At 42.3% G+C, this 27,958-nt stretch overlaps 1 protein-coding gene across 1 annotated transcript; it reads right to left on the reverse strand.

The window, feature by feature from the left end:
* Window positions 1-358: 358 nt before the first annotated feature.
* On the reverse strand, window positions 359-20,721 carry LOC132212802 (thioredoxin domain-containing protein 8-like). The gene is made up of 4 exons (XM_059658789.1): window positions 20,552-20,721; window positions 14,390-14,449; window positions 12,395-12,460; window positions 359-1,812 (listed from the first exon to the last, which is right to left on the reverse strand). Exons 1-4 carry the CDS (start codon window positions 20,687-20,689, stop codon window positions 1,750-1,752), a joined length of 327 nt encoding a protein of 108 aa, XP_059514772.1. The 5' UTR covers window positions 20,690-20,721; the 3' UTR covers window positions 359-1,749.
* Between the last annotated feature and the right edge of the window lie 7,237 nt (window positions 20,722-27,958).

Here is a 27,958-nt window from a genome sequence, read left to right on the forward strand (position 1 = left end):
GAAAACCTGGGCAAGTCATTTAACTATGCTGTGTCTGTCCTCTCCTCTGTAAGAAAACAGGGGTAAAAGTAGTACCTCATGTATATGTAGTGAAGTCCTGGAGCCAAATCTTAACCAGCACATAAGAGCCTTGTACGTACATCTTTTCCATACTCTGCAAGTTCAGGTTAGTAGCTTGAAATCTACCAAGTATTTACACTATAGCAATTGGCAATCACTACAAACCAGGATTACCCTCCCCACCTTCCCCCGCCAATACACACACACACACACACACACACACACAGCCAGTTGTTAAGTATTTACCAGTACACAGCTACTTACAGGATTGTTGCAGTGGTCAAATGAAGGATAAATGCAAAGGGTTTAGGGTATTGCCTAGCACGTAAGTCCATAAATATTTATATACATAAGCATAGCTGGATATATGTCCTCTTGTCCAATACTTTTTGCTTTAAATTGTTACTTTGTTTTAAAATTTTATGTTTAGTATGGGACACAATATTTTGAGTCTTTCGAACCTCTTGCCTGTCTGGGATCCTTGCCATCCTCACCCCTATCTTATAGCATGAGCAAAACTGTTTTATCCTGTGATCCTACCCACTGACTAGAGTCTTCCTGAGGTGCAGTCTGGCTGGTCTCTTGAATGGAGGGGATAACTTGGGGGTTATTCTCAGGGGATACTTTCCCACATGAGGACTGGAAGTAAAGAACACCTATCCAGAACGACAGGAATGGTGATTCAGGTGAGAAGAGAAAAGCAGAGGACAGACACACTCAGAACCATCCTGGGCCCCCCACGCCCCTTCTCTCCTCATTTCTATTCTCATAAAAGGCTGGATATATCTCTGTCTTTGGATTCTATCAACCAAGTTTTATTTTAAGGGACCATAAGAGTGCTTGGCACAGAGTAAGTTCTCAATAAATATTTGTTGCATGGTAAATCAGTGTTGCTTTTTGCTTAAGCTAGCACAGGTTGGTTTCCGCTACTCTATACTCCAAAGAATTCTAACAAGGCACGTGGATCCTAGGCGTCGTCAAAATCTCAGTCATTGATGGCTTGGGAGAGCTGGCTCCACGACTTAAAGGCCCTGGTGTTCATCTGATGGCAGCCCTAGGGTGGGTGCAGTTAATAGGAGAAGCAGCCAACTTCTCTGAGCGCTAACTGTCTGAGCGATCTCAGTTTAAAAAATATGTATAGGTAGGAAAATTACTTTCTGGCTTTTGTTTTTGAGAGATTTTAAAAAAATTATAGAATAATTTTAGAAAGGCAATGAGAGAGAGAAAAATGACACAATTCTAGCTAATACACTGGAAAAGAATTTTGTACCGCGAACAATGGCTTCATTGGGAGAAGCGCTATATATTTGGAGTGCCCCAGGGCAATGAGGCATTTATTGGTTTCTAGATCACCGAGAAGAATTCCATCTTGGTGATCTCTGGAAACCGTCCCAATGACCTGATATTATGTAGCTGGACAGCGTCTCTGTTGTGAAGGTCATAACAATATTGCCTAAGGGATGTGCTCAGAATAAGTGGAAAGGACATCTTAGAGAATGGGAATGACCGCAATCTCTGAGAGCTCAGGGCTATTAAGCGATTTCTCCGCGAGTTGCAAGAAGAAATTCAACCTGCAGCGCATTAGGGGAGAGCACAGTAGAACATTACAGTATTTGCTGGAAATGAAAACACGAACACTTGGCTGTGGGCTTTAAAATGCTGCCAGTGTATTTTGTCTTGGCGATCAGGTTACATTAGTTCTTGAATCTTCGCTTCTAATTTGCTAGCATCAGCTCCACAAAATTCAAAAATCTGTTCACAAATACACAAAGGTGAAATGTTTATCGGTTCAAGTAGTGCAAAGATGTTGAAGCTTTGAGGAGTTCTGTTCCTGCTTGTAAAAATTATCCTCTACTCATTTTTATCATCTACACAATAAATAGAAACACGCGTTAAACACATTAAATTCATGATGCTTTAGTTGTTTGGCACCATTTCAAAATCGTTTTACGGTAGTGTTTTGCCAGATTTCCAGAATTCTCCATGATACTCCTCTACACTAAGGTCTAAACCATAGAATGTTGTTGGCAGTGAGGAAACCCAGTCACCGAAATGTCTGAGCTGTAACCCATTGGTATTGAGGGCTTGTTAACTCACATAGAGGATTTTCTGAAGTCAAAGGACTTGGACTTCCCATCCACTGACGTTTGCCCAGGTAATGGTATTGCAATCATTGCCTCTAAGCAGCACGTTTTCTTCCCAAATGCTCGGGTCTCTGAATCAGGGTGTATTTCACAGCGGATGGGATGTTTTCTTTGCAAGACTTTTCAGTAGCATATAAAGTAAGGGTGTACCTGTCCATGAGCATCTTATATATGATGAAATAGGAAAGCGAAAGATCTTTCTATTCATGGCCATTTCAGTACCAATCGTCTGAGGTAGTTGGAGAGAAGGAACAGTGTGGGTAAACTGAGGCTGGGACTTGAGTTTCCAGTGAGGGAGACTTTAGCAACCCAAAAAAATCAACAAAGGTGTTGGGACTTTGGGGTAGGGGTTGGAAAAGGTTAGAACTGACTTCAAAGCCGAGTGTGCGGCAGAGAAGAAACTATCCCCTCATCGAATGATTCTGCTTCCCCAGCATGAGTCTGGGGGCTGCCTGTGGGCACCATGGCTCATTCTATTCCTTTAAAGTAAACCCCTGTCTTGTCACTCTGTCTGGATCCCATTTCACTTACCGGCTTTCTCTCGACTCCACTTCTATAGCAGCAAATTGCTCTTTTGATTCTCGTGAATAGGGTTACCTAAGTGTGGGTGCAGAATTTCACGATTTATCTGGGTTGTCTGGTTTGTAGCCATCTCCTCTAAAAAAGTTCTCTTAGCCTTGGCCACCTGGGGAGGAGGGTGTCAGGAAGGGTCTGTACGAGTCTCTCTTTCCTAAGAGTCAGGTGGCAGCTGGGTGGTGGCTCTAGGAATGAAGAGAGTCCCATCGTCCTCGGAGGCAGAGCAGGTGTCCTGGCAAGAACATAGGCAGGGCTTGGCCACCTGAATGACCGACCTCGTCAGGGAGCAGGAAAAAGATACTACGCTGAGCTAAGTGACCAGCGCGCTAAGTGCATTGCCAGGAAGCCAGCGGCCCGTGAGGCAAGATGTTGCGAGAGAGGGGAAGGCTTTTCACATGTCTTTTCACTTGGAGGCAAGAGGACATCCTGGACGGCTCAACTGGGGCTTAAAAGAGTGCCATCGTCTGCCTCTCAGCGACACTGGGGTGGAATGCAGGGTGTGAGAGGTTTCGGGGTTCCACCACAGTCTCATTCCGTCTTTCCCCAGGGGAGCTGGAAGCAGACATCCTGGGTCTGCAGCCCTCCTGTCGTGGCTTCTGCCGTAGATTCCTGTCCCTACCCCTCTGCTGCAGGAGTAGTTTGACTCCAGTGAAGGCTATGTAACAGCTGAGCAGAAGAGAGACACAGGCAAGGAAGGGAGGGGACCTTCCCAAGGTGTGTCTGTTGCCAATGACCACCTCCCTGTAATGCTAGACAGCCCCCTGGGCCCCTCGCAGTCCAGAAGAAGCTAGTTTTGGTGTCTTTATGGAAATAACTTCAGTGGATCTGATTATGCCTGCTAATCTTAGGACCTCGCCTACCGCCAAAGGGCATCATGGAGACCAAGAGAGTTTAGGGCGGATAAAGAAGGGCTCTTTTCTTAGAGGAGACTGCCCTCCTGCAGGGATGGCACCAGCTCAGGAGGAGGGGGAGGGAGGGATAAGAATACCTGAAGGGAAGTTCCAGGGAGGGGTGTTTTCCATGACCATGGAGTTATGACAGGCCTGCGCTGTGACACCAGGACAGCCACCAAGGGCAGCCACAAGTGCAATAAGAGCCGTGGTCACTGTGGAATTTGACCCCTTTCTTCTAGATACACTGAACTTAGTACAGGCACCATCACCCCCCCCCCGTCCCCCCCACCCCAGCTGTTACCTGAGCCCAGAAACCAAGGTCACGTTTAAAAAATTCATATCCACTCAGACAACTACACAAATTGTCAGCATACAGCTTGGAGAATTATTACAGAAGAGAATGCATCTGCACAACCAGGTCCAGATGGAGATACAGAACTTTACCAGCCCAGACACCTCCCTCTTAGGTCCCTTCATCCCCCTTGAAGCTCATAAAACACAATTCCAGTCATGCTATCCTTCTTTGTAAAATTCTTCAGTGTTTCTCTATCATCATCAAATCCCAGCTTCTTACCACGGATTCCTTGATTTTATCATGTCTGCATTGAATGCCACTCCCTACCATCAGCTCTGAACTCTAGCAACACTTCCTAGATGAATTCATTTAACAAATACTTAATCGGTCCCTACTGCAAGCCAGACAAAACAGACAAAATTCCCTCATGGAGCTCATATTCTAGTGATAATTTAGTTATTCTTTACCATCATTATACTATCATCAAACAACTCCCGACACATACTCATGCTATTTCATAACTGTTTCTTCCTGTTTTTCTCACTTGCTAATCTTTTTTAAAAAATATGTTTTTTATTGATTTTTTAGAGAGAGAGGAAGGGAGTGGGATACAGAGAGAGAAACATTGATCGGCTGCCTCCTGTACGCGCCCTACTGGGGATCAAGTCCCCAACACCGGCCTGTGCCCTGACTGGGAATCTAATGGGTGACCTCTTGGTTCATGGGTCGATGCTCAACCACTGAGCCACACCAGCCGGACTCATTTGCTGATCTTAACCATCCTTCAAGATTTAACTCATGAAGCCTGCCCTGAAGTCTTTCTCTGTGAGCTCAGAGTACCCTGGCATTCCACTGGTAAAAAAATGATTTTGTTATCTTCCTTCCCCATTAGTCCAAGGATGGGAACTGTACCTTATTTTTTCCTCCATAGGTTCAGTATCTAGTCCAGAACTTTACATCTTGGCACTCTGTGAACGGTTTTAGGCCTGAAGTGAATGGAGCAAAGCTGATTTCTGGGGACTAAAGTATAGGTCTGAGACTCTGGGTAGTGCTATGTTTCAGGCACTAGAAGGCACACACTTCTCACACTGTGACCTAGTTTATTCTTCCTCGGCCCAGTATGCCAAAGGCAAATGTTGCATTTGTGTCTCTATGTCTAGCACGGACTCTGCATACAGGAGCTTAATGAATGCAGTTAATGAAGGAGGAGCAGATTACTGAGAAGAGCTTATTTCATAGGTAGCTCTATTTTTTTTTTTAAAGAGATAATATATACATGGCAACTAGCATATTCTTTCTGCCCAAATGTTTTCTCATTTTAACCTGACTATTTGGCTGTGTCTCTCAGAGGCACCCTCTACTCTGAAGCACTAGGGAGCACGTTTGCTTCTCTCTTCTCCATGTCTGCGTTTTCCTTGTGCTGCTGGCACCCTCATGGTGACTGCTAACCACATTTATAAGCTCAGTTCGCAGAGACCATTGGGACATGGGATGGCTGTCCATGCACAACAGAAACACCTATGTGCAACTGTCAGTTAAAAAAAACAAAAACTTACTTGGTCATTTTCAAATATACATAAAAATAGACCAATGAAACAAACTTCTCCATTTGCCCATCACCAGCTTCGACCAGAGGCAGGTTTTTGTTTTTTCCCTCAAAAACATCAAATCTTCTACAAAACATTTATTACTGTTACTAGGAAAATGCAGAGGCTAGAGTCAGTGGTCCCTTCTTAACAGATGGACAAATGAAGGAGTCTGACTACTGATGCCCTCATAGAATAATTATAATAAAATGCCATGGCCCATTGATATGCAGCGTGGTTGAGTGACTACTCAAGTTATATCTGGACTAGTTGTATGAAAATTCGAGTATTTTTCAGCCATCTGTACTGAGTTCAAAACAATGACGACAACAACAGAATCCTCAAAGCAACAGCAACAATAACAACACAAACAAAAAAGCCCAACCAACCGGCCCACACAAGACATTGTGCGGGGAGAGCTGTAGAAATGTTTGTATGTACAATACAAGTTTGTAATCTGTAATGACACGTTGTTCTTTTTTTTCACAAATGGTTTATGTACTAAGGCAGCAAGTCTTATTAACAAGCTGGGAAGGATATGTCTAACCGGAGAACTTTTAAGAGTCCCTTCACCTTGTATTCCAAGGTGGACAGTATTAATTACTGTTTGTTCCTACCTTGGCCATTTCTCTGACTCCACCCAGACCCCTTCCTCCCCCAGGTGTTTGTCCACTTCCCCTTTGACTTTCACAACAGCCAGCCAGACCTTGCACATGGAAGCAGCTTAGTTAAGGTGTTTGGAGTTGAGCCAAAGCAAACCAAGAAGCCAGGGCCTTCTTGGAACAGTCTGTTTTAAACAGCTTGAATTTCTATGGATGTGAATTTAAGAGCAGAGCATGTAAAAGTGATCTATTATCTTTTTTTCTTCTAATCTATACTGCACCTTTTCTCAATAGTGAGATTTTAGTTAAATATGAACCTATTTCATTTTGTTGTAGCTAATCTCGAAACTCTGCCTATAAATATCTCTTAGAGCCTTGGTGGCATAAATAACGACTGAAGTGCTTTTCTCCTTCTATGTCAGAGATGGACAAACTTTTTTGGTAAAGGGGCTGATAATACCTCTTTTAGGCTTTGCAGGCCATATGGTCTCTGTCAAAACTATTCAAATCTGCTATGTGGTTCGAAAGTAGCCACAGACAATGATTAAACAAATGGGCATGGTTGTGTTCCAGTAACATGTTATTTACAAAAACTGGTGGAGGGTTAGAGTTGGCCTTCGGGCCGTAGCTGGCCTACCCGTATTCTCCCCCATCAGCGGAAGCTGTTGAGGACACACAGGAAGCTCCCTTGAAACTCATAAAACACAGTACAGTGTGGCTCAGTACAGTGACTCAGTGCATGTGGCTTTCTCTTAAAGGGGAAGGGGGACATGAGTCTAAGGTGGGAATTCATTTCAAGCCACACTAGAATAGGAAAAGCAATTTTGGACTCTGGCCGGAGGAGATGCCATGCTGCCCATCGCTGGAAGTATGGGGTGGAACGTAAGCATGGTTTGGGAGCCATTTCTTTCAACGGCATATACTCTGTTCTCATGTTTCCACTGGAAAATCTGCACAACTCTGAAGTGCTGGGAAAATGTGCTTGTTTTCCCCTTTCCTGACTTTCCTCCAAGTTGTATATCCCCTTCCTGAGTTCTCCCCAAGTTCAAGGTGAGCTTATCAATTAAACCCTGACAAAGGAAGGAGCTTGTGTCTAACTCCTTCCTTTTGGGGGTGTTCTGCTTAAGGGCCAGGGCTGCTCTCCCCCCACTGTTCTTCTGGAAAGCACATGTAAAGGGGGTCTAAGGTCTGTTTTCCACAGATAGGTCTGGAAGGCTAACGCCCTCGGGCCTCACTTTTGAGGATCAATAGTTGTGAAAAGCAGCAATATCTTCTTCCCCTGGTGGGTAAGTTTCTCTTCTGCTCCCCCAATTCTCCCATAGGTGGATCACCTCAAGGTCTAGTTTTCAAGGGATAGTAGGAAATCTGTTGACTTGGGTCCAAGCCATACCCTTCAGTTAGTGCAGTTTGGCACTATTGCTACTTATAACAGAGATGATATTTGATGTTCCACATGATTCCGTGAAAGAAAAGAGTTAATGCAGCAGATCTGGGGGCTTAATCCTTGCATGTCTCCGAGAGAACAGTGACAGGACTTTCACCCCTCCTCTTCCTCCAAGTGGCCCTCTGAGTGTTCCTTGTGTTAGTGATTGATGACTTTATTATAAACTAGAGGCCTGATGCACCAAGCTTTGTGCAAGAATGGGCCTTCCTTCCCCTGGCTGCTGGCACTGCCTTCACTCCAGCCGGAGCCACCTTTCTGCCTTTGCTCTGGCCTGGAGCCGCCTTTTCACCTTCCCACGCTGCCCAGAGACCTGGAGTGGCTGCGGTGGTGTGGGCCGCCTGTGTTGTCATCATGGTGATGATGCAAGCTTCCCGCCCCACCCCAGGATACTAGGCGTCTGCATATGCAAGTTAACCCGCCATCTTTGTTGGGTTAATTTGTATACTCACTCCTGATTGGCTGGTGGGCGTCGCAAAAGTATGGTCAATTTGCATCTTTCTCTTTTATTAGTGTAGATACCTGGAGCGAAGGACTGGGACATGATAGCTTATCAAGTTGCTTTGTGTAAACATCAATATTGATGATGTGTGCCTGGTTTTGTTTTGGGGGTCCCAAGTTTCCACTGTCATGGCTAGTTGTGTAGCAATGGTTGCCTAGCATGATATATCCATGTGACTAGTCCCCACATAAAGTCCTCAGACCCTGAGATTCCAAAGGGCACCCCTAAAGTAGCAACATTCTGCACATGTCCCTAAAGTCCATTGCTGGAGAGATTACCCCTATATCCTTGGACAAGAAAGAACATCAGAAGTCTATGCTGAACCTTTCTGGACTCCATCAATGCATGTCTTTTTCATGCTGCTTTTACTCTGTATTCTTTGCTGTGATAAATCTCATCTATGAGTACAACCTGCTATTGAGTCTTGTAAGTCTTTCTGGAGAATCACCCAGTAGAATACTCCCATTTTTCAACAATTTAAAATTCAGAGAAGAATGGGACTGAGACTAGGGTATAAAATTCAAGGGGTGCCAGAAACTCAGGATTCAAGGGAAGGAATAGTTTAACACATCTATAATAATAAAAGCATAATATGCTAATTAGACAAGACATCCTTCCAGACAAAGCCAGGGCTGCGAGGGAAGCCTGGGTCCCGGGTGCCAGAGGGAAGCTAGTGCGGCAGGCAGGGGGAAGGAAGGCCTACTCTTGCATGAATTTCGTGCATCGAGCCTCTAGTATTTTAATAATATTAAAAGTTAATGCAAAAATCCATGATAAACAACATCAAAAATTCAAATGAAGACAGGATTCTCCCCTACACTTGCAATATCCTGCCTCACTGGCCTCAGCCTAATAATCCCTGCCCTGGAGAAAAGAGGTACAAAGTCATTACTGCCTTTCAGTTGCTAAAGCAGAGAGTAGCACCTTTGGCAATGGCGCCAAAGGTTGCTAAACTGGTGAAGAATGGTTGCTGCACTTCTCTGACTTTCCCTCCATCTTACTCAGTTCTTGCCTCCTCCAGTCAATTAACCTATGCCTGTGGATCAGCTGCTTATGGGGCTGATATGCAACCCCTTTTAGGGATCTGCACCCTTTGGGACCTTGAAGACCACGTGAGAGTTCTCTTTTCCCTTCTCACGCAGAACCCGGCCGTGTCTAAAACAATCCTTAACAACTTGGATGTCACTGGGTCGGTAACTCCGCAATGCTAAGAAGACTTAGCTTATTATAGTTATTCAAAGAGCTTTAGAGATTTCTCATAAAAGTTATTTCCAAATTTCTATTTATTTCTACATTTTTCAGGAAGACAGGTGCACAGGGAGATCCTGGGGATCTGCTAGCAGCTATGTTTTGTACCAAGTCCAGTGCTGGGGCACTTTCTGTACATTTTCATGACAATCATTCAAAGACACATGATACAGTCCTATTTTCCAGAGCAGGACACTGAACCTCAAGGTGGTTAAAGCATCGTCCCAAGGTCACACGCTATTAAGAGGCAGGCCTGGGGGTCCACTGACAGCTGTCTGACTCCAGAGATGGCAGAAATGAGTATCTGCAGATACTCTTTTTAGAGGGCAGGTCAAGCTCAACTTTCTATGAACTTGAACAGTGACAGCAGTATTTGGGAGGTGATTTTCCAGGGACCACCATACTCCTCACTTCCTACTGCCTCCCCTATGGTCCCTGCCTGACCCTTGAGGACACCGAGTGTGTGACCCCTGCTTCCAACGCTGTCCTCTTTTTAACGCACAATGTTGCTGCCTACTTGGAATTCTTTTCACCTCTCTCCCTGCTTCAAGGAGGGTATTTGCTAGAAGTGACTTCCACCACCTCCGCAAGGGCCCTGTGCTTCAGAAGCATAAAGGCAAACATTTCCTCCCACTTACTACAGAGCTCAATTCTTCTGAATTATTGTTTTGCGAATAATTCATTTACTAGCATCTACCTCTCCATATCTCATCATTCTCAGGAGAGGACTGAAGTGCATTTCATTCTATCAAAGAACGAAAGGAGGAACCGACCGCTGACAGTGGCCCATATCCACGCAGTTGGCCAAGACTTGCTAAGACTTTGTTATTCTACCTTCCCCTACTCCGTGGACATTCACCAACTTTGCTCTGGAACCGAAGCCATTAACCAAGGGGGTCTATTGGTCAGCTTCAGAGGCTCATCGAATACCCTAGAATTCTATGCACATTCTGGTTTATGTGCATTTTGCTGGAGAGAGTTTATAGGCTTTTAAAGAGGGTTTGCAAACCGAATTTATGAAATACTTACAATAAAATACAGTATAAAGTTCTGGTTACAAAAACCAGCCAAGGTTTTGGATGCCCCACCTGGAGGACACCACAGGAACGGACTTCTTTAAAACCACAATTACTCTTACTGGAACACTAAGGAGCACACCAGGCGGGAACACACCCACCTGATTTATTACCTGCAGGAGGCTTGTAACTGTGCCCTAAAACTGAGAGACAATGACAGCTGTTGTGTATAGGGCATTCCCACCAGGCATTTGTTCAACCTCTGGATGGAAACTTCCAGCACCAAGAAATGCCCATTGTACACCATGGCCCTAGGTCATTGTTACATAGCTGAATTTGCTTTAGCTTTCTAATGTTTTCTTTTGTTTATATTCTATATACCTTGAAGGTATTTGAAATGAGCTAGAATCAAAAGCAAGACAGAAGAACGAAACCTTGAAAGAATGATGCTGTGTAGAGAATGCCAGAAAACTGGCTAAGGGAGGCCATGGTATTTGAGTATCGGAGGTAATGCGGGAGGCCTTGGCAGCAATGGAAAAACAGAAACCCAAGGGATTCCCTAAGTCTTCTGACGGAATGCAAGGGAGCAGATTACATTTTTAAGGGAGGCAGATATTCTCCAAAGTCTGCGATCTCAGAGGAATTGCCATAAGGCTGTTGGTACAATCTACATCAAAAATACAAGGGCGAATGGACAGTGGCTCTTTGCCAGTGAATGGAGGCCTGGACCAGAATACAAAGAATTCAGTCAAGATGTGGTGGACGAATGGATTTAGGAAGTAGAAAGCATCCTCATTTTTGAGATAAAAGAGGGGAAGACACAAATAATATGAGATGTAGGTGGGGGTGGTTACGAATGCATATGTCAAATAGCTTCAATTTTCAAGTAAAAGCTCAAGAGAGGGAATAGGCAGTCTTATTTTTTTTGGAAACATTATTTAAATCTACTGGACTGATTATGTACAGTAAATACATACAAACAAATAGAAGCTGAGTATAAAATTCTACAGCTAGTTTAGCATATCAAGTGCTTTTATTCTTCATATTGCAGACATGATCTTTATAAAGTTTAAGCATGATTTTTTACTGTACATATATTCTTCATAACACTTTTTAATTGATACCATTTCATAGAGTAGATATATCATAAATTACTTAGCCATTCTACTAAAAAAAGGCATTTAGCTTCCTTCCATATTTTCTTAGCAATAATGTTACAATTACTATACACACAGCTGTTTATCTTTCCTTGCAGTATATCTGAAGCAAAAGTTCCCAACAATGGAATGATGGTGTGAAAGGCAATTAAATGTTTGCTTCTCCGAACAGTGTTGCATAAGGTATGCACAATTATCAGTGCTCTCAGCCATATGTTTCTATTGAAAATTACCAGGGTTATCACACACCAAGTATTTCAGACATTTCATTCCATTAATATCTTCATGGGATAATGGACCGAGCGCTTAAAGTGTGTCAGGATGGGTCTAAAAACTTTACTCATGTTAATGTATTCAATTCTCATAACCACGCCATGAGGGGGAAAACTTAGGATGGTTCATGTTTTTACAGCCAGGGAAACGAAGATACAAAGAGGTTGTTAAGTGAGCTGCTAGAAAGTAGTAGCTCTGGTGTTTGGACCATGGAAACCTGAATCCAGAACCGCCTGGTCCACCAAAGGAGTTTATAGCCTTGTGATTGTTTTTGCTTAACATTTCTCCAACTGTTGGTAAAAACTTGTATACATTTGCATGACAATTTCATCATGTCCTTTTTTGTGAGGTTCCTTTTGAAGGATTCTGCCTCAGATAGCGATAACAGTGGGTATTTCTTATGAATTTGGACATGTCATAGGGTCTGAATAGGGAGATCTACTATAATTCAGGCATTTTCAACTCATTGCCAATATGTAAAGTTCACACACTGAACTTATACATTGCTAAGTGTTAAAAATAAATGCAGTTGTTTCATCTTTTTTAGACTCTGATAGTTCTATAATCTCTTGCAACTTTGTCAGTTACCATGGAAACATACCTTTTTGGTTTGCTTGAACAACTGAAATGTGGGTATTACTCTGACGTTACAAGTTTGGGCCAAGTCCTGGGAAAGAAAAGAAAGGGCATGGAGTCACAACTGTGGTGTCCTCTGTCTTTCCCAAGCATGGAATTTGGTGACTTCTCAGGAGACCGGTCTGAAAGCTCAGGGACAGCCGACATTTATAGATTCTCCTACCAACAACTTTTCTAACATATCACAGCTTCCAGGAACGTTACAATAGAAAATGACTGTGCCCAGCATTCCTGAGCTTTCTCACCCAGAGGTCTAGAGAGGTGAGAGATGGAAGCCAAAACAGAATGGATTGAATGACCATATGAGCTCTATTCCGAGAGTTTACAGAAGACTGCAGAGAGCTCCAGTGGAACCCAGGGTAGAGGGAGAATATTGCAAACACAAAAACTAAAAGGAAGAAAGGAAGAGTAACGGCATCTGTAACTCACACTTGAGACATGTGGTGATGTGATGGTCTACCATTTTAAGTATGACTTACATGTTTCTTTTACTTTTTTTAAACCTTCACTGACCATCTATGTAAAAATTCTGGAGCAAAAACCCAAGACAAATGTAAAAATTTCAGTTGTGTTACACTATTATAATCTGCTTTCAATGCCAGTTTTTATTTATCTTGTTTAGAGTTGAAAGAAAACTGGCCACCCACAGGATCAACAGAATTGGGCTTTTCTCTATGAAATTCTTAGCACTTCATGGCACTAAATCTCTCCCCTGCTGCCTACAACACACACACACACACACACACGCACGCACACACACACGCACACACACACACACATTAAATTATAATTTCCATGACAACAACTAATAAGTAAATTTCTATCTGGAAAGAAAATTGTGCCTTTTGGTTAACCTTAGAAGACAAAGAGCTACAATAAAAAAAAAGGCAAGCAATAATGCATTAGTGAGGATGTGCAGAAATCAGAATGCTCAGATGGTGCTGGTGGGGCTATAAATGGTTTGTCAATTCCTTAAAAAGTTCAACACAGAGTAACCATATGACCCAGCAATTCCACTCCTAGATATTTACCCACAAGAATAGAATACATATTAAAGGGCAGAATGGGTGAATAACAGATTTTTCGTTATTCTGAAGCTCAAATTCAACCTAAGGTATGCATAGGTCACTAGTGAATGTTACTTTTCCTCATTATAAATGAACAAATGTTAGGAAGAATAATTCTGTAGGCACACTGTGTGCATTAAGAAGTCACATTTTGATTGAAGACCCATGGCTCATTATTTTGGAAGGGAGTAGGTTGAGAAAGGAAGGCTCTGAGGACATAAGGGAAGGATTTCCTAGAATTTCTTGGGATGTTTAAAAAAACTCCCCACAAAAAAAAGATACAAAAAGATAAAAGTAAAATATATTAAAATGTGTGTAATGCTGCCCAGCTGGCATGGCTCAGTGACTGAGCCTGGACCTATGAACCACGTGGTTAGGGCACATGCCCAGGTTGCAGGTCAATCCCCAGTAGGGGGCGTGCAGGAGGCAGCCAATCAATGGTTCTCTCTCATTGATGTTTCTATTTCTCTCTCCCTTTCCTCTCCTCAACTGAAATCAATAAAAAAAATAAAATAAAATGTGTATAATGCATTGAGTTAGAAATTGATTAATAATAATCTATTACAGGGGCAAAATCACTTTTTGTCTTGAGCCCAACTCCAGCCACCTGGTGTTGCCTGCCTCCAGCCACTCCGCTGAGCAGGTTTCCAGCAGAGTCCAGAGAATGTTGGGACTCATTAGTGGCGTCTGCTTTAGTATGAGAGGGGGGAGGGGCGGCAGGACAGCCACATTTTTGCTGGCTTTTTGTTTGTTTTTTAAGCTATACAAAACATACAAGAGCATTATGAGGGAGTTTTCAAAAGTTTATCAGAAAGAATTGTGAAATTCTACTTGACTTTAAATTGTAAGGACATTACAATTGGACATTATGCGAAAGGATTTCAGACTCTTACCCGAGAATCGTCGACATCCACATTCGCAAACACTACATTTTGGTAATGCATAGACATTGCCTTGAAAAATAAAAGAATAAAAATTTCCTGTTAGCTTAGTGTTAATATTAAACTACACATTAGAGGTATCTTCTGGCAAAACCAAGAAATGAACAAAAAGGTTGTTTCCGACAGCTAGGCATCATTCTGGCCCTACACTGCTGCCTAGAATTTGAAGCACCAAAGTCAAAAGTCAGATGGTGCCAAAGGCGAAGGTCCATGGTAGAACCAGAGTCTAAAAAACCAAACTGAAGACCAGAGTTTCAAAGTTGGAAAAGGACACAAAGCAAATAAATAATGAAATGTATGTGGTAGACCCAGATACCCTGTGGGATGGAGGGAGAGCTGGTAGCTTTTTCCTAGGGGCGTGGGGGTGGGGATGGGAGAGATTCTATCTTCTGTGATCTGAAAACTACAGATCTCTGAACCAAATACTCAAACTCTGCCTTTACTTTCTCTTCTTGCCAGGCTTTTTCTTTTTTTGTAAATATATTTTTATTGATTTTGGAGAGGAAGGGAGAGATAGAAACATCAATGATGAGAGAGAATCATTGATTGGCTGTCTCCTGCATGCCCCCTACTGGGGTTCGAGCCTACCACTGGGACATGTGCCCTGACTGGGAATTGAACCGTGACCTCCTAGCTCATAGGCCGGTCCTCAACCACTGAGCCACACCAGCCGGGCCTGGAAGGTGAGAGACAGGAAGAAACAATGCTCTTCTGCTTCTGTTGTGTTCTGGAAGTATTTTTGGCAGTGGTGGTAACAATGGCATTAGTGACGGGTCTGCGGATAGTGGACGCAGCAGCAGCAGCAACAGCCTGTAAATGTCAACTCCGGTGTGGTTTTTCCAGCTGGCTGTGTTCATACACTAAGGACACCTAATTGCACATTGATTTGTTTGCTTTAATATCATATTACAAGCATATTTAGTGACCTATTTCAGATGGGACTTGTCTCTGATGGTGGTGTAAGGTATGCTGAGCTTGGCCAAGTGGAGTCAGTCAGAGATGGGGCTGCCGCTGAGGGCTGTGCCCATGGGGAAGAGGGAAGAAGGAAGAAGCATGGTGTGGGGTGAGTATTGGATTTGTGCACAGTTCTGTTGAAGGACTCTTTCCAATTTTTTATCCATGGATTGTGACCAAAGTAGGAGTTCCTTCTTCTGAGGCTCATTAAAAGATGGTGAAATTGGGGGAAAACATTTAGAGAATACACATAAAGGCCTCTGGAGTTTTAGAGTACATTTCAGATTTAAAAAAAAAAAAAGAGAGAGATGTTGACTTAGATTGACAGCATCTCCATACCTGGCGGGAAAATGGTGTCACCCAAGAACTCCAGGGCAATTGACTTGCACTTGTCAAGTTTGGTGATATATGGATGTTCCCTTATAGGAGTCATGGGAATGGGTTTGACCTAAGTGGTCACCTAATTCCCAGGATCAGTTCTATTTATGAAGTTTTCAGAGCCTCCCAAATCTGTCAGGAAATGTACAAGGACTGGCAGTTATCATTTTTGTATCAAGTAGCAGCCAGAAGACATGGTACAGATATGGTCCCTTGCTAGGCTGGAGTTCCCTTATGGGCACTGTCTTCCTTCCTATCCCCACTCCATCCACCGAGGACCACTCCCGCCCTGCCTCCAACAACAACTCTGCCTTCTGCTCTGTTCTTCCTCATATATAATCTGTTTGCTTTTGGTCTTAATTCTAAAATGTCTCCTGACTTTGATCTTCCCTGTTTTTCTCCAGAAACCACCAAATCTCCAAAATTTAGATTGTTGTTCACCTTGGGTTACCTGACTTCAGTCTTCCCAACTCATTCTTAAATAACACTGCCAAAAGTATTTTCTAAAACCCACATTTGATCATGGAAAACCCTTCTTAAAATTCTTATGACAGAGCAGCAACTTAGGTTATTACACAAGGTCCTTTTTTGATCCGGCCTCAGGTTCCTTTCTGAAACTCATTTGATGCCACTTCCACTGTGCACACTGTAGGTTTGCCTCACAGACTACTTGCCTTCCCATGATCACACGATGCAATTTCTCAACAAATTTGTAACCTTTCCTTCTCCAGAAGTGCTCTGAATTATATGCCCGATGATTCGCTCAGCCAAGGGTTAGCAAACTGTGCCCTGTAAACCAAAGCCAGCTCTCCATCTGGTCTTATAAATACAATTTTATTGAAATACAGCCTGTCCATTCATTTGTATATTGCCATTGGCTGCTTTTGTGCTACAACAGCAAAGCTGAGTAATTATGACAGAGACCATATGGCCTGCAAACCTGAAAATACTGATTTTCTAGAGTTTTACAGAAAGAATTTGCAATCCCTGCTCTTAGTCATCATATGGAACGGTGGAATTTACTGAAGACTTAAAGTTTTAAATCACTTTTTAAAAAGCACATTTTCTTATAATTCACCTTATTCTTGTTTCAATGCATCCTTTAGCAAAGATGCTATGGGTTGGAAACTTGTAGTTTTTCTGTGTCTAAAATGTCTTGAATCCTTCCTCCTCCTTGAGTAATGGTTTAGCTAGCTAACTTCCATTCCATCTTCTGTCAGGGCCTATAAAGGTAAAAGGTAAAGATTTCTTGGACTCTCTTGCAGCTAGCATTCGGGGAGCAAATTGGTTTTACCAATGAGATGTATGCAGGTGAGACTTGGAAGGCAGACGTGAGACAGAGGTACTTTCTGTTTGTTTTTGGATGTTCCTGCTAAAAAGCAAGACTGTGAGTATGGGATGGTAGTTGTGCTGAAGGCAGCAGCAGTCGGCTGACTCAGGGATCCCGTGTCACACATCTGTTTCCTGGATGTCCAGAGGCAGCTATGGCAGCAGTAGCTTCCTGATTCTGGTTCTGGCTCCCTGATTGCAGCTCTGCTGATGTTTTTTTGTTGTTGTTTTTTTCTTTTCTTCCTGTAGTGGTTCCCATCTTCCCTCACTTCTGATAATGGCAAAGTTCAGATCCCTGTAGGTGGGTCTGTGGTGTTGTGAAAGAGTTGCTAATGGAGTGCCAGTCCAGAGCCCATTCATCCAGTCTTTCAGCTATTTTATAAGCATGAAATTCCTTGTATTTAAATCCCTTTCTGTCTAATTTGGTTTCTGTTTCCTGCTTTGATGTCTGACTGATAAAGTGAACTAGAGGAAATAAAGCCTTTTCTCCAAAACCCTTATGTGCTATGAGTTTAAAAAAAATTATACCCCATACATGAATATATTCTCTTGCAAAAGTTAAAACAGTACAAGAAAAACAAAAGCTTGAACTTCTCCCAAATATATATGTGTATATATATATATATATATATATATATATATATATATATATACACACACACACACACACACACACATATAGTTACACATGCATATATGTGTGTTTGTTTTACATAAATGGGACCATACCATATAAATCTTCCTATATTGTACTCTTTTTATTTAATACTATGCTGTCTTCTAAACGTATGAGTCTACTTGATTCTTTCCAACATCTGAATAGTATTTCATACTGTGGATGAACCAAACTGTATTTAAAAACTATGTTTGCATTAATTGGATCTCAAGAGAAAACAGATGACACATTCAAATTAGGATAATTCAGGGAGTTTATCTCCACAGGGTTAACAATAATTAACAATAAAGTTAAGAATGATTGTAGGAGTGGCTGTGGGAGCCCGTTATAGCAGCAAAGCTGTTACTGCTCTTAGGGCCCTAAGGTATGAAGGGAGAGGTTACCAATCCTTAGATTTCATTGTACTTTATGAAAATGCTTCTGGTTGACTGTTGGAATTTGATCAGCCTTTACTCAGTAACATGAGAGTATAATTAGACTCTTGAAGCTGAACTTTGGGGATTCTCCAAAAATTTGAGAGTCATAATAGAGGGGCATGTCACATATTAAAATGTTCCATCTGGATATTCCATGAATTTTAGGCATAGAATGGATGTTCATATGTCATGTAGCAAAGTTCTCTATTTGGATCTAAGTATTATAAATTAAATGTCAAAGGTTGTGGCTGTGGATAGAATTAATTCAGGTAAATTCAAGAGTTTAAGTCAGAAAAGTAGAAATGTTAGAAACCTCCTTGGATATAAACCAGAGTATTTTCACTTATGTAGCATAATCAAAACTTTATATTTGAAGGAATAGATTTCACCAACTTGACTGTAAATGTAAAACTTCTGCACTTAAGGAGAAATGCAGAATGGTTTACTGAAAATAAGTAATAAAATGGTGAAAACTTTTAAACGAAGCAATAGGAAAATTAAATAGATAAAACGTTGTATAAACATTAAATTATAATCTAAAGACTACAAAAACCTGAACCAGTGTGCATGTGGAAAAAAGATCTGAATATATATAAAAGGCTAATATGCTAAGTGTCCATCCGACTGGTCGCTATGACATGCACCAACCACTGTGGGGCAGATGCCCAACGCAGGAGCTGCTGTGACGCGCACTGGCCATTTACAGAGAAACAGCACTGTGGATCTGGCGCCCACAAAGCAACACTCGGCTTCCCCCGAGTGGGAAACAGGCCCCACCACCTCCCAGAACGACACCCCACCAAATTGCAGCCAACACTGCCAAGGCCCCATGGTGCAAAATGCGGCCCACAGCCCAGCCTGTCCTGGAAACAGTGGCTGCAGGTGACGGGTAATGACATCATGTAGCAATGCCTGGCTTCCTCTCCCTAGCGACTAGCCTCCTTGCAGTTTCTTCAGCCCAGGAACTTGACTTGCTTTATAGCCAGGTAGAAACATTTTACACTTTAACCAAATGTCTGTGAAGCGTTTTCCCATGCCTCATCTCATTTGATCCTCACAGAAGTCCTGGAGTAAGTAGATAGGAGACTCGGTGGAATCCTATTTTCTTTTCATTAGCCAGTGAACGGAGATTTAGAAAGCTTAGAAATTTGACCTGACTGAAAAGAAGAAATGGTGGACCTTGAAAATGACTTCAGGTTTTCTCACGGAGCAGAATACAGTCAAACACTGCTGCAGGTAAATATTTCACCCTTTGTTCTCCCTGTGTGATCTATAATAATAACCTGCTTTGCGTTGATATTTACTGCTGTGTTGCTGACAATGACCTGAAAACGAAGTTGGGGTGCTTCACTGGGCTGGAAAATGTTTAGCTAAATCAGAAAGCAGGTCTAATTAAGCAAGTTTATTCTCTCTCTATAAAAGGCTAAATTGACTCGTGCATGCATGATACATATAAAGCTCTTGCTGGAACCAATTGCACACGTATGTTTCCATCTGTCATTGTCAATTGTGAATTTGGTTGACACTTCTATTATAGAGAAAGGGCAAATAGTGATATCAACACATTGAAGAACCAGTAGTTTTATTGCTAGCTTTACCCAGTGGCTAGATAAGTTTCTATTGAACGAGTACGAAAAAATGTTTTAAATAAATGTTAAAGGCATGCTTTAAAATTAAATACTCATTGCATTTTGAAGTTGTTTATTACATGTTCAAACATGTAAAAAGCTAATATCTTTTTAAAGTATGATACTTTGTAAAACACTGTGTAATACGAAAACACGAGAATTCTTGTGATTCATCTGCAATGTGTTAAATATTTCTTCTAATTAATTTCCTTTCTATGTGCACCAATTTGTGCACTGGGCCTCTAGTATGTGTGTGTGTGTGTGTGTGTGTATTTATATATATATATATATATATTTTACTAAGTAGAATATTTTACTAGAGTACTTTATAAGGTAGATCAAAGATACAAAAGGAATATGATGTAAAGGATATATGTTTTGATAATAGGGTTGAAGGATTGGGGGTAGTTTATTCTTTTATGTTATAATTTTAAAAAGTATCATGTTTATCTGGAATCTAATCCAATACTGAGAAGTCCTAAACTCAGGAACTTTGGTAAAATGCCATTAATATGAATAATCCATTCACTTGTACAATTGTCTCCTTTTGCACATACGATGTTCCTTGGAGAATTATCCATAGACAAATAGTCTTAATCTTCTGGGGTGTGTACTATAAGTTCATAATGGCTCAGCCAAACTTAAGATTTTCTGGGAACAATATTTGGGGATTTTGAATTTGTGCATATTAAATTCCTTCTAAAATTGTAAAATAGAGGCTGATGATACTTACATGAACAATAGGACAAATCTTTTTGCAAGGACCACACCATTTTGCTGAAAATTCAATCACCACAAGTTTGCAGCCGGCAGATTTCAAAAGTGTTTTGAATTCATTCTGAGACCAGAACATAAATGAGGAAATGTGCATAATCACTGAGACTCATAAAGTTTTACAAAGTATAAAATGACAGGTTAGTTCTTAAAAACCTTAACCAAGTTCCCCACATCATTGTTCTCTAGGTGGCCCAACCTTTCCTAAATATCCCAGAGGTCATATATATTTATCTTTTAAGTACTAGTACATATAGTGATCTACACCCCCCCCCCTCCCCAAATTAGGATTGTTGTTGGTAATGGTTGTTTACCTCTGGGGAGAAACTGAGATGGGCCAGCGAGAGATGAGGAGTGAAGGGTGAGGTTGCATGGTTCAAGGTGAACATCTATATTTGATTTTTTTATTGTCAATTCTTACCAGAGGATTTTTTCCCCCATTGATTTTTAGAGAAAGTGGAAGGGAGGAAGAGGAGGAGAGAGAGAAACATCAATGTGAGAGAGACACATTGATTGATTGCCTCCTCATGAGCTTGACCAGGGCTGAGGATGGAGCCTGCAACCGAGGTATGTGCCCTGACTGAAATGGAACCCAGGACACTTCAGTTTGCAGGCTGATGCTCTATCCACTGAGCCATATTTGATTTTTTAAACAAGGACCTAAACATGCATTAATAGTGAAATTTAAAAGAAAAACTAATCTAACAACTTGAACCGCTTATTTTGTTTGGGGGGAGTGATCATTGTTGTGTTTTTTTGTTTGTTTGTTTTGTTCACTTGTATTAGCTTTTCTTTTTTTTATCTTTAAATTCTTTATTAGTTAAGGTATCACAAATGTGTCCTCATCCCCCCCCCCATTAACCCTCATTCCCCCCCCCCCCCCACAACTCATGCTCTCATCCCCCTGTTGTCCATGTCCATTGGTTTGGCCTATATGCATGCATACAAGTCCTTTGGCTGATCTCCTCCCCCTACCCCCACCCTCCCCTACCTTCCCTCTGGGGATTAATAGTCTGATTGCTCTCTCTCTGTCTTTGGATCTGTCCCCGTTCATCAGACCATGTTGTTCTCTATATTCCACAAATGAGTGAGATCATGTAAATAAAAAGCTTTTGCACAGCAAAGGAAACCATCAACAAAACAACAAGAAGACCCACTGCATGAGAGAACATATTTGCCAATGATATCACCGATACGGGTTTAATCTCCAACATTTACAAGGAACTCATGAAACTTAATAATAGGAAGATAAACAATCAAATCAACAAATGTCCCCTGACTGGGAATCAAACTATGACCTCCTGGTTCATAGATCAATGCTCAACCACTGAGCCACGCTGGCCGGGCAAATGTGTACTGTTTTAAAACATTTGCTTACATCAAAGTTCCATGGCAATGCTTCCTTTCAGCTTGGTCAAATTTTTATAACCTTCTGCACAGCTGCGTTTGGGGAAAATGTCAAAACTCTAAATCTGAGGGAGCTGGTGAACCAGGCTCTATGCCCTCCCCCTTCTGTCTAGCTCTTGACCCCCCACCCCCAAAATGAAATCTGGATTCTAATGCCCACTCCACCCCTGAAAGATGTAGGACCTTAGATTCTCTTTTAGAGGCAATTTCTTTTCTTTATAAAGAAAGAGTTCTCCCTAACCTGCATTTAGATTTGTTGTGATAACCAACATTGGGCAATGGATACAAAGTGGCCTTCTAAAATACCACCTAAGGAATTGTTGAAACTATTGGCCATCATTTTTCCTATCCCACTCCATAGCAATGTCTCTCCTGTTCTCTTTCCCAGAATAAGAGAAGTACGTGAGCTCTTTTACTTCTAGAGAATTTTCCAGGTACAGCTAAGGTAGAATCTGTGGGATCAGAATGGGATATGTTAGGAGCTGGCCTGGATCCAGCCAGAGTCACAGCAAGAAATGAGCAGTAGGGAGGAACAAAGTCCTTGTGGATTGATTTGTCCCTTGGCTATTCTTTAGGTTGTGCCACCTTCAAGAAACAGCATAAAGAGCAAGCATTTCAAAATCTCCCCTTGCCACAAAGCAACAAAGGTACTGGGTGGAGGAAATAATTTGTTTGTAAAAAATATGTTTTTATTGATTTCAGAGAGGGAGGGAGAGGGAGAGATAGAAACATCAATGATGAGAGAAAATTACTGATTGGCTGCCTCCTGTATGCCCCACACTGGGGATTGAGCCTGCAACCTGGGCATGTGCCCTGACTGGGAATCGAACCATGACCTCCTGCTTTATAGGTTGATGCTCAACCACTGAGCCACGCCAGCTGGGCAGAAATAATTATTAAAGTTGATAAAAATCTGTTTCAAGATGGTCTCTATCGAAATATTCAATGAAGCCAAATAAGTACTTGCCTCGTCTTTAATGCACTGCATCGTGAGTCACACCACGGAATTGCTGATGAAGCTCCCCAGTTGGTTCAGTTGGCTCACTGTAGCTGTGTCTTAGCATTATAGGACCGTACTTGGAACACAGGGGTAACTTCTCTATGACATCATTAAACATGACATCTCAGAACTAGAACTCTGGCAGACTTGGAACTAATGTTGTTTTTATGCCATGACTATTAGTCGAACCGTGGTCAGCCAAGAATCAGCCAACTGCAGACTCAGTATGTCTATTTTTGACCTCTTGAAACCCATTTCCATGCACCCCTCTCTCCCCAGGCCTGCACCCACCAAATGAAAAATAAGCAAGGTATTAGTAGATGGGTGAACGTTACTATCAGGATTTTGAAGAGATTATTTTGCAGTTGAGGTAAACATTAAAGTCTTAATTCTATGATAAATTTCCTGTAAATTTGGTTTTATGAGTCATAGATTCCCTAAACTTTGTGATTTTGCTCTAATTATTTAAGAGGCAAAGCTTCACTTTGGTGCACTGGCTTAGGGGCTGGCACACTTTTTCTGGAAAGGCCCTGGTATAGTTGAGGGTTTATAGACCACATGCAGTGTTTGTTGCAAATTCCTTTTTTAAAAAAATATGTATTTTTATTGGTTTCAGAGAGGAAGGGAGAGGGAGAGAGAGAGATAGAAACATCAGTGATGAGAGAGAATCATTGATGGGCTGCCTCCTGCACACTCCACAGTGGGGATCGAGCCCACAACCCGGGCATATGCTCTGACTGGGAATTGAACCATGATCTCCTGGTTCATAGGTCGGTGCTCAACCACTGAGCAACACCACCTGGGCTTTGTTGCATATTCTTAGCTTACAAAAGCAGCAGCAGTTTGCTGAACCCTGCACATGATGATTTGTCATTTTCAGAATTTAGTGTCAGAAAACCTCCCAAATATGACCATGGCCAATGTTCCCCAAACCTTCTTTGGAGCAACAAGAATAACAACAAAGTGAGAAATAGCAGATTTCTATCTGAAGCAAGATCCTTCTTTGTGGTCTCCCGTACCACCAGCCAGGTCTCCCAGGAAGGGTTCCCCGCCTTTCCGCTTTGTATGCATTAGATAAAAGATAAAGCATGACTATTTCTTGTATAGCCATAGACCAGGTTGGCTTTGTAGTGAATATCTACACCCTGCACCCATTTCTTCCACTTTCCACCAAAAATATACTAACTTTTCAGTGGGCAAATTTATGCCCCTCCATTTTATGGCAGCAGCTATGCAGTGGTATGGGATTAACATAGGCCAAAACTCACACTCGGACCCTGATTACCTTAACCCAACCAGCAAGCCTATCTTCAGGCCAGAAAGCAGTTCCTAGCCCTTATGACAGGGTTACTAAAATTTTCTCTTTCTCCACCTGGATACCAACAAGATGATGCTGGTGGGCAGCTATTATAAAACACGTGGGAACCGGATCTTTGTTTAAGGCCAGCATTTTATAAAGCAGCGAGCAGACCTAAAGGGAATCTGTATTGTTGGAATATTTTGATCCACCATCAGATATAATATAGAAATTTCTCCACTTGGGTCTACTTGCAAGGACTATGACTTAACATCATTGGTGTTTAAAAATGTTTCACATAAAGTTCTCACATAGTAGAGCAATATCTAACTTTGGGATTCAGGAAGTTAATTTCTGGACTCCAATATGTCCAGGCTCAAAATATTCACAAATGCTCTGAAATACCCACTTACCAACTGGCATTCCAGTAATTGAAACTTGCTTCTAAGCCTCCTCCACTGCCTAACATTTATCAAGGCAGAACATGGAAGAAAAATGAGCCTTGGACTCAACGAATGTTATTTTCCCACGTCATGGTATTTGAAAGGCGCTAAACTTGGGTAAAATAACCCAGTTTCAAATCTGTGTGAGATCTTGAGCAAATTATTACTTATCTAAGCTTCTACCTCCTAGTCTGTGAAACGGGATCATGCTCACCTCACAGGGATATGGCGAGAACGAACAGATGTGAAGTCTAGTCAAGTGGCTACAGTTTCCCGCCCATGCCAGCAAAGGCAAGCGTGCATCCCATGCTGACTTCCCAAGTTGCCACTCTCTTCCCTCTTAGAGAATAGAAAGTGAACAGCAATTCACCGGGCTCCCTTCTGTGCTGGCTGAACTCTAGAAAGGAAGAGCAGGTTGCCACTGAACTGTCCACAGGCCTTTGGGACCACGCTATGCTGGCCATACCACAGTGTTGGCCGACGTTTATAAAGGGCAATATTTTAGGAATAAACTAAGCCTCCTACTCATCTTGAAAGAAGTTGTAAGGGCTGGCCACACTGGGCCTCAAGTCCTGTTTTGCATGGCAACTGCAAGGTGGAGAGAGAGTGGGCACGATCTATCCAGTTGACCCCCAACACCACTGTCCCCTTCTTACTTCCAGAACTCAAGGTGGAGGTGCAAGATGGAATATTTTTTGTTGTGGATGTGCAGCTACTTTACTTTTACTATAATAACAAGTAGTTGAAGTATTTCTCAGGCGTTTGTCCACTTTCTGCTCTGTTCTTTCTTCTTTGCCTCTGTGATGCTGTTCTTGTTCATATGACTTGGCTTCTAGGGGCTTTTGAGTTTGAGACCCCTGCTTTTGTTGCTTGTACCATCACAGCCAGGAATCCTATTGATGTCACATGTGGAAGATTTATCGTGCCCTTCCCCCTTTCCTCCCTCTCCTTTTCACCCAAGAAGGAAAGGTGGTGTTCACACGCACTGAGCATCTCCCAGCCCTCAGGTAACAGCCGCTGTTAAGAAGTAGGGGCTTGTTTCTGGGCATCACTTCCGTTTCCGTCAACTTACACGGACCCAGTTAGTGAAGGCGTTGCCCACTCTACCGATGAGTCCATGGAGGTGAACAAGGTCATATAACTTACCCTCTAGAATTCACTCAGAATCCAAGTCTGGGCCACCTGTGACACAGGGCGGAACAGCTAAAACATGCGGGTCTGTTAGAAGAGCCTCCAAGCCCGGGATGAATTGGATTCAGAGTGACTTGCTTTTGCTTCTGCACCAAGAAGACACTGACCATGACTACCCTCCCTTTCATTAAAAAAAAAATAGCTCTTCTTGAACTTCACTGCATTTGGAAAGAACACAGTACAGAATTGACTCCCAGACACAGCTACTGTCTGACAGACAGACAAACACCTGCCCCATCCCTGCGGGCCTGGAGGGGGAGCAAGGCTGGGCAGTACTTCGCTTTTCGGCGCTGGTTGACTTTTCCACAGAACTCGCTGCTGAGCAGCTTGCCCAAGGGCAGGGACAGAACAAGCTGACGCCTCCCGGAAGCCCGTCTGTTCCTAAGCAAACGAGGCACTATGAAAAGCCTGAAAATGACCACATTCACGGAAATGAACAGCTTTTCATATTTTACAGGGCGCAGGGCAAATCTCTAGCCCTGGAAGAAAGCCCCTGGTCACGTATTTTTCAGAAAAAAAAAAAAATCCAGGCTTTCCCTTGGCACTTGCCTGCCTTCTTTATTCCCTGACATGCACCCACATGTACTTTCCTAGATTCATTTCTGACTTCACCGTGGGACTCATTCACTCCAAGACAATCTGGGTGGAGTCTCTTTTTGAGAAGTCAGGCTGGTTGAGTGGTTGGGTGTTTTGTTTTTTTTTTAAATTCCAGGGTGGAATCCTAAGTGGGTTGGGAATCTTAAATCTTGAAAAAAAAATAACAAGAAAAAACAGAGTGGGAGGGAAAGAAACAAAGGGAGAAAGGAAGAGAAAGGATGAAAAGAAAGCCCGTCAGAGGAAAAGGGAGAAGGAAAGCCCAAAAGATGGCAAAGTGAAAATTTTTTTACAAAACTATAAAATAAATAAGTCACCCATATACTTAATTGTAAACCACCTCAGAACTTAGAGACACTCAGAGATATTAAGTACCACAGAAGTAGATAGGGAATTACTTAATGCAAAACTCAGGTGACGATTAGTCTTATCCTAAGGAAGAATGTCAGTTTATTCTTTCTTACCAAACTCCCTGGTCGTATGTTGTTTTGTGTATATAGGTTTAGGCTTTAGTTTCATGGTGAGATGGAGTTGGACAAGGATATATATGAAAGAAAGATGAGAGGGGCTTTTTAAAAGTGCTTTGTGTGATGGAAGAGAATTGTGTCCATTATTAGTCTTAATACTCAGTATGCTCTGAAGTACCATTTGGGAATTATTGAAAAGGGAAGGAAGGAAGGAAGGAAGGAAGGAAGGAAGGAAGGAAGGAAGGAAGGAAGGAAGGAAGGAAGGAAGGAAGGAAGGGAGGGAGGGAGGGAGGGAGGGAGGGAGGGGAGGGGAGGGGAGGGGAGGGGAGGAAGGGAGGGCACAGAAAACTGTGTGGTGGTTACCAGGAGAAAAGGGGATGGGGGCAGGTAGAAGAGGGTGAAGGGGATCAAATATATGGTGATAGAAGGAGACCTGACTTTGAGTGGTGAGCACACACTGCAATATACAGATGATAGAACTGTAGACCTGAAATCTGTATGATTTTATTTACCAATGTCCTCCAATACATTTAATAAAATTTAAAATAAAGAAAGAAGCTACAGGAACAACAGCAACAACAGAACAATAAATGAAAGGAGGGGGATGAGAAGGAAATTGTACACAGGAGGGTAGTGGATTTATAAGTAGGACTTTGATTATGTGGACGAGAAGGGGGCACTCTCTTTAGTTCTCTAAGACCTTACTATCTAAGGTCACATGGACTTGGGCATTACCTGGGAGCTTGATAGAAATGCAGAACTTCAGGCTCCACCCCAGATCCGGTGAGTATGAATCTGTATTCCAGGATTCCCAGGTGATTCTTAGGTTTGACAAGCACTGCCTTACACATACCAGGGCGCTGTCTGTGGGACAGAGGGCCTGGGACATGATGTATCAGCGTTGCCTGGGAGTTGGGAGACGTTCAAATTCTCAGGCCCCACCCTGGACCTACTGAATCAGAATGTC

The sequence above is a fragment of the Myotis daubentonii genome, chromosome 11 (assembly GCF_963259705.1).
Source record: "Myotis daubentonii chromosome 11, mMyoDau2.1, whole genome shotgun sequence".
NCBI classification, from domain to species: domain Eukaryota; kingdom Metazoa; phylum Chordata; class Mammalia; order Chiroptera; family Vespertilionidae; genus Myotis; species Myotis daubentonii.

Coding starts and splice junctions, on each gene's coding strand:
- LOC132212802 (XM_059658789.1), bottom strand. CDS start 20,689: ATGCACATTTCCTCATTTATGTTCTGGTCTCAGAATGAATTCAAAACA. Junction 14,450..20,551: donor AGATTTGTCCTATTGTTCAT/GTAAGTATCATC, acceptor TTATTTTTCAAG/GCAATGTCTATGCATTACCA. Junction 1,813..12,394: donor TGTTCAAGCAAACCAAAAAG/GTATGTTTCCAT, acceptor ATTTGTGAACAG/ATTTTTGAATTTTGTGGAGC.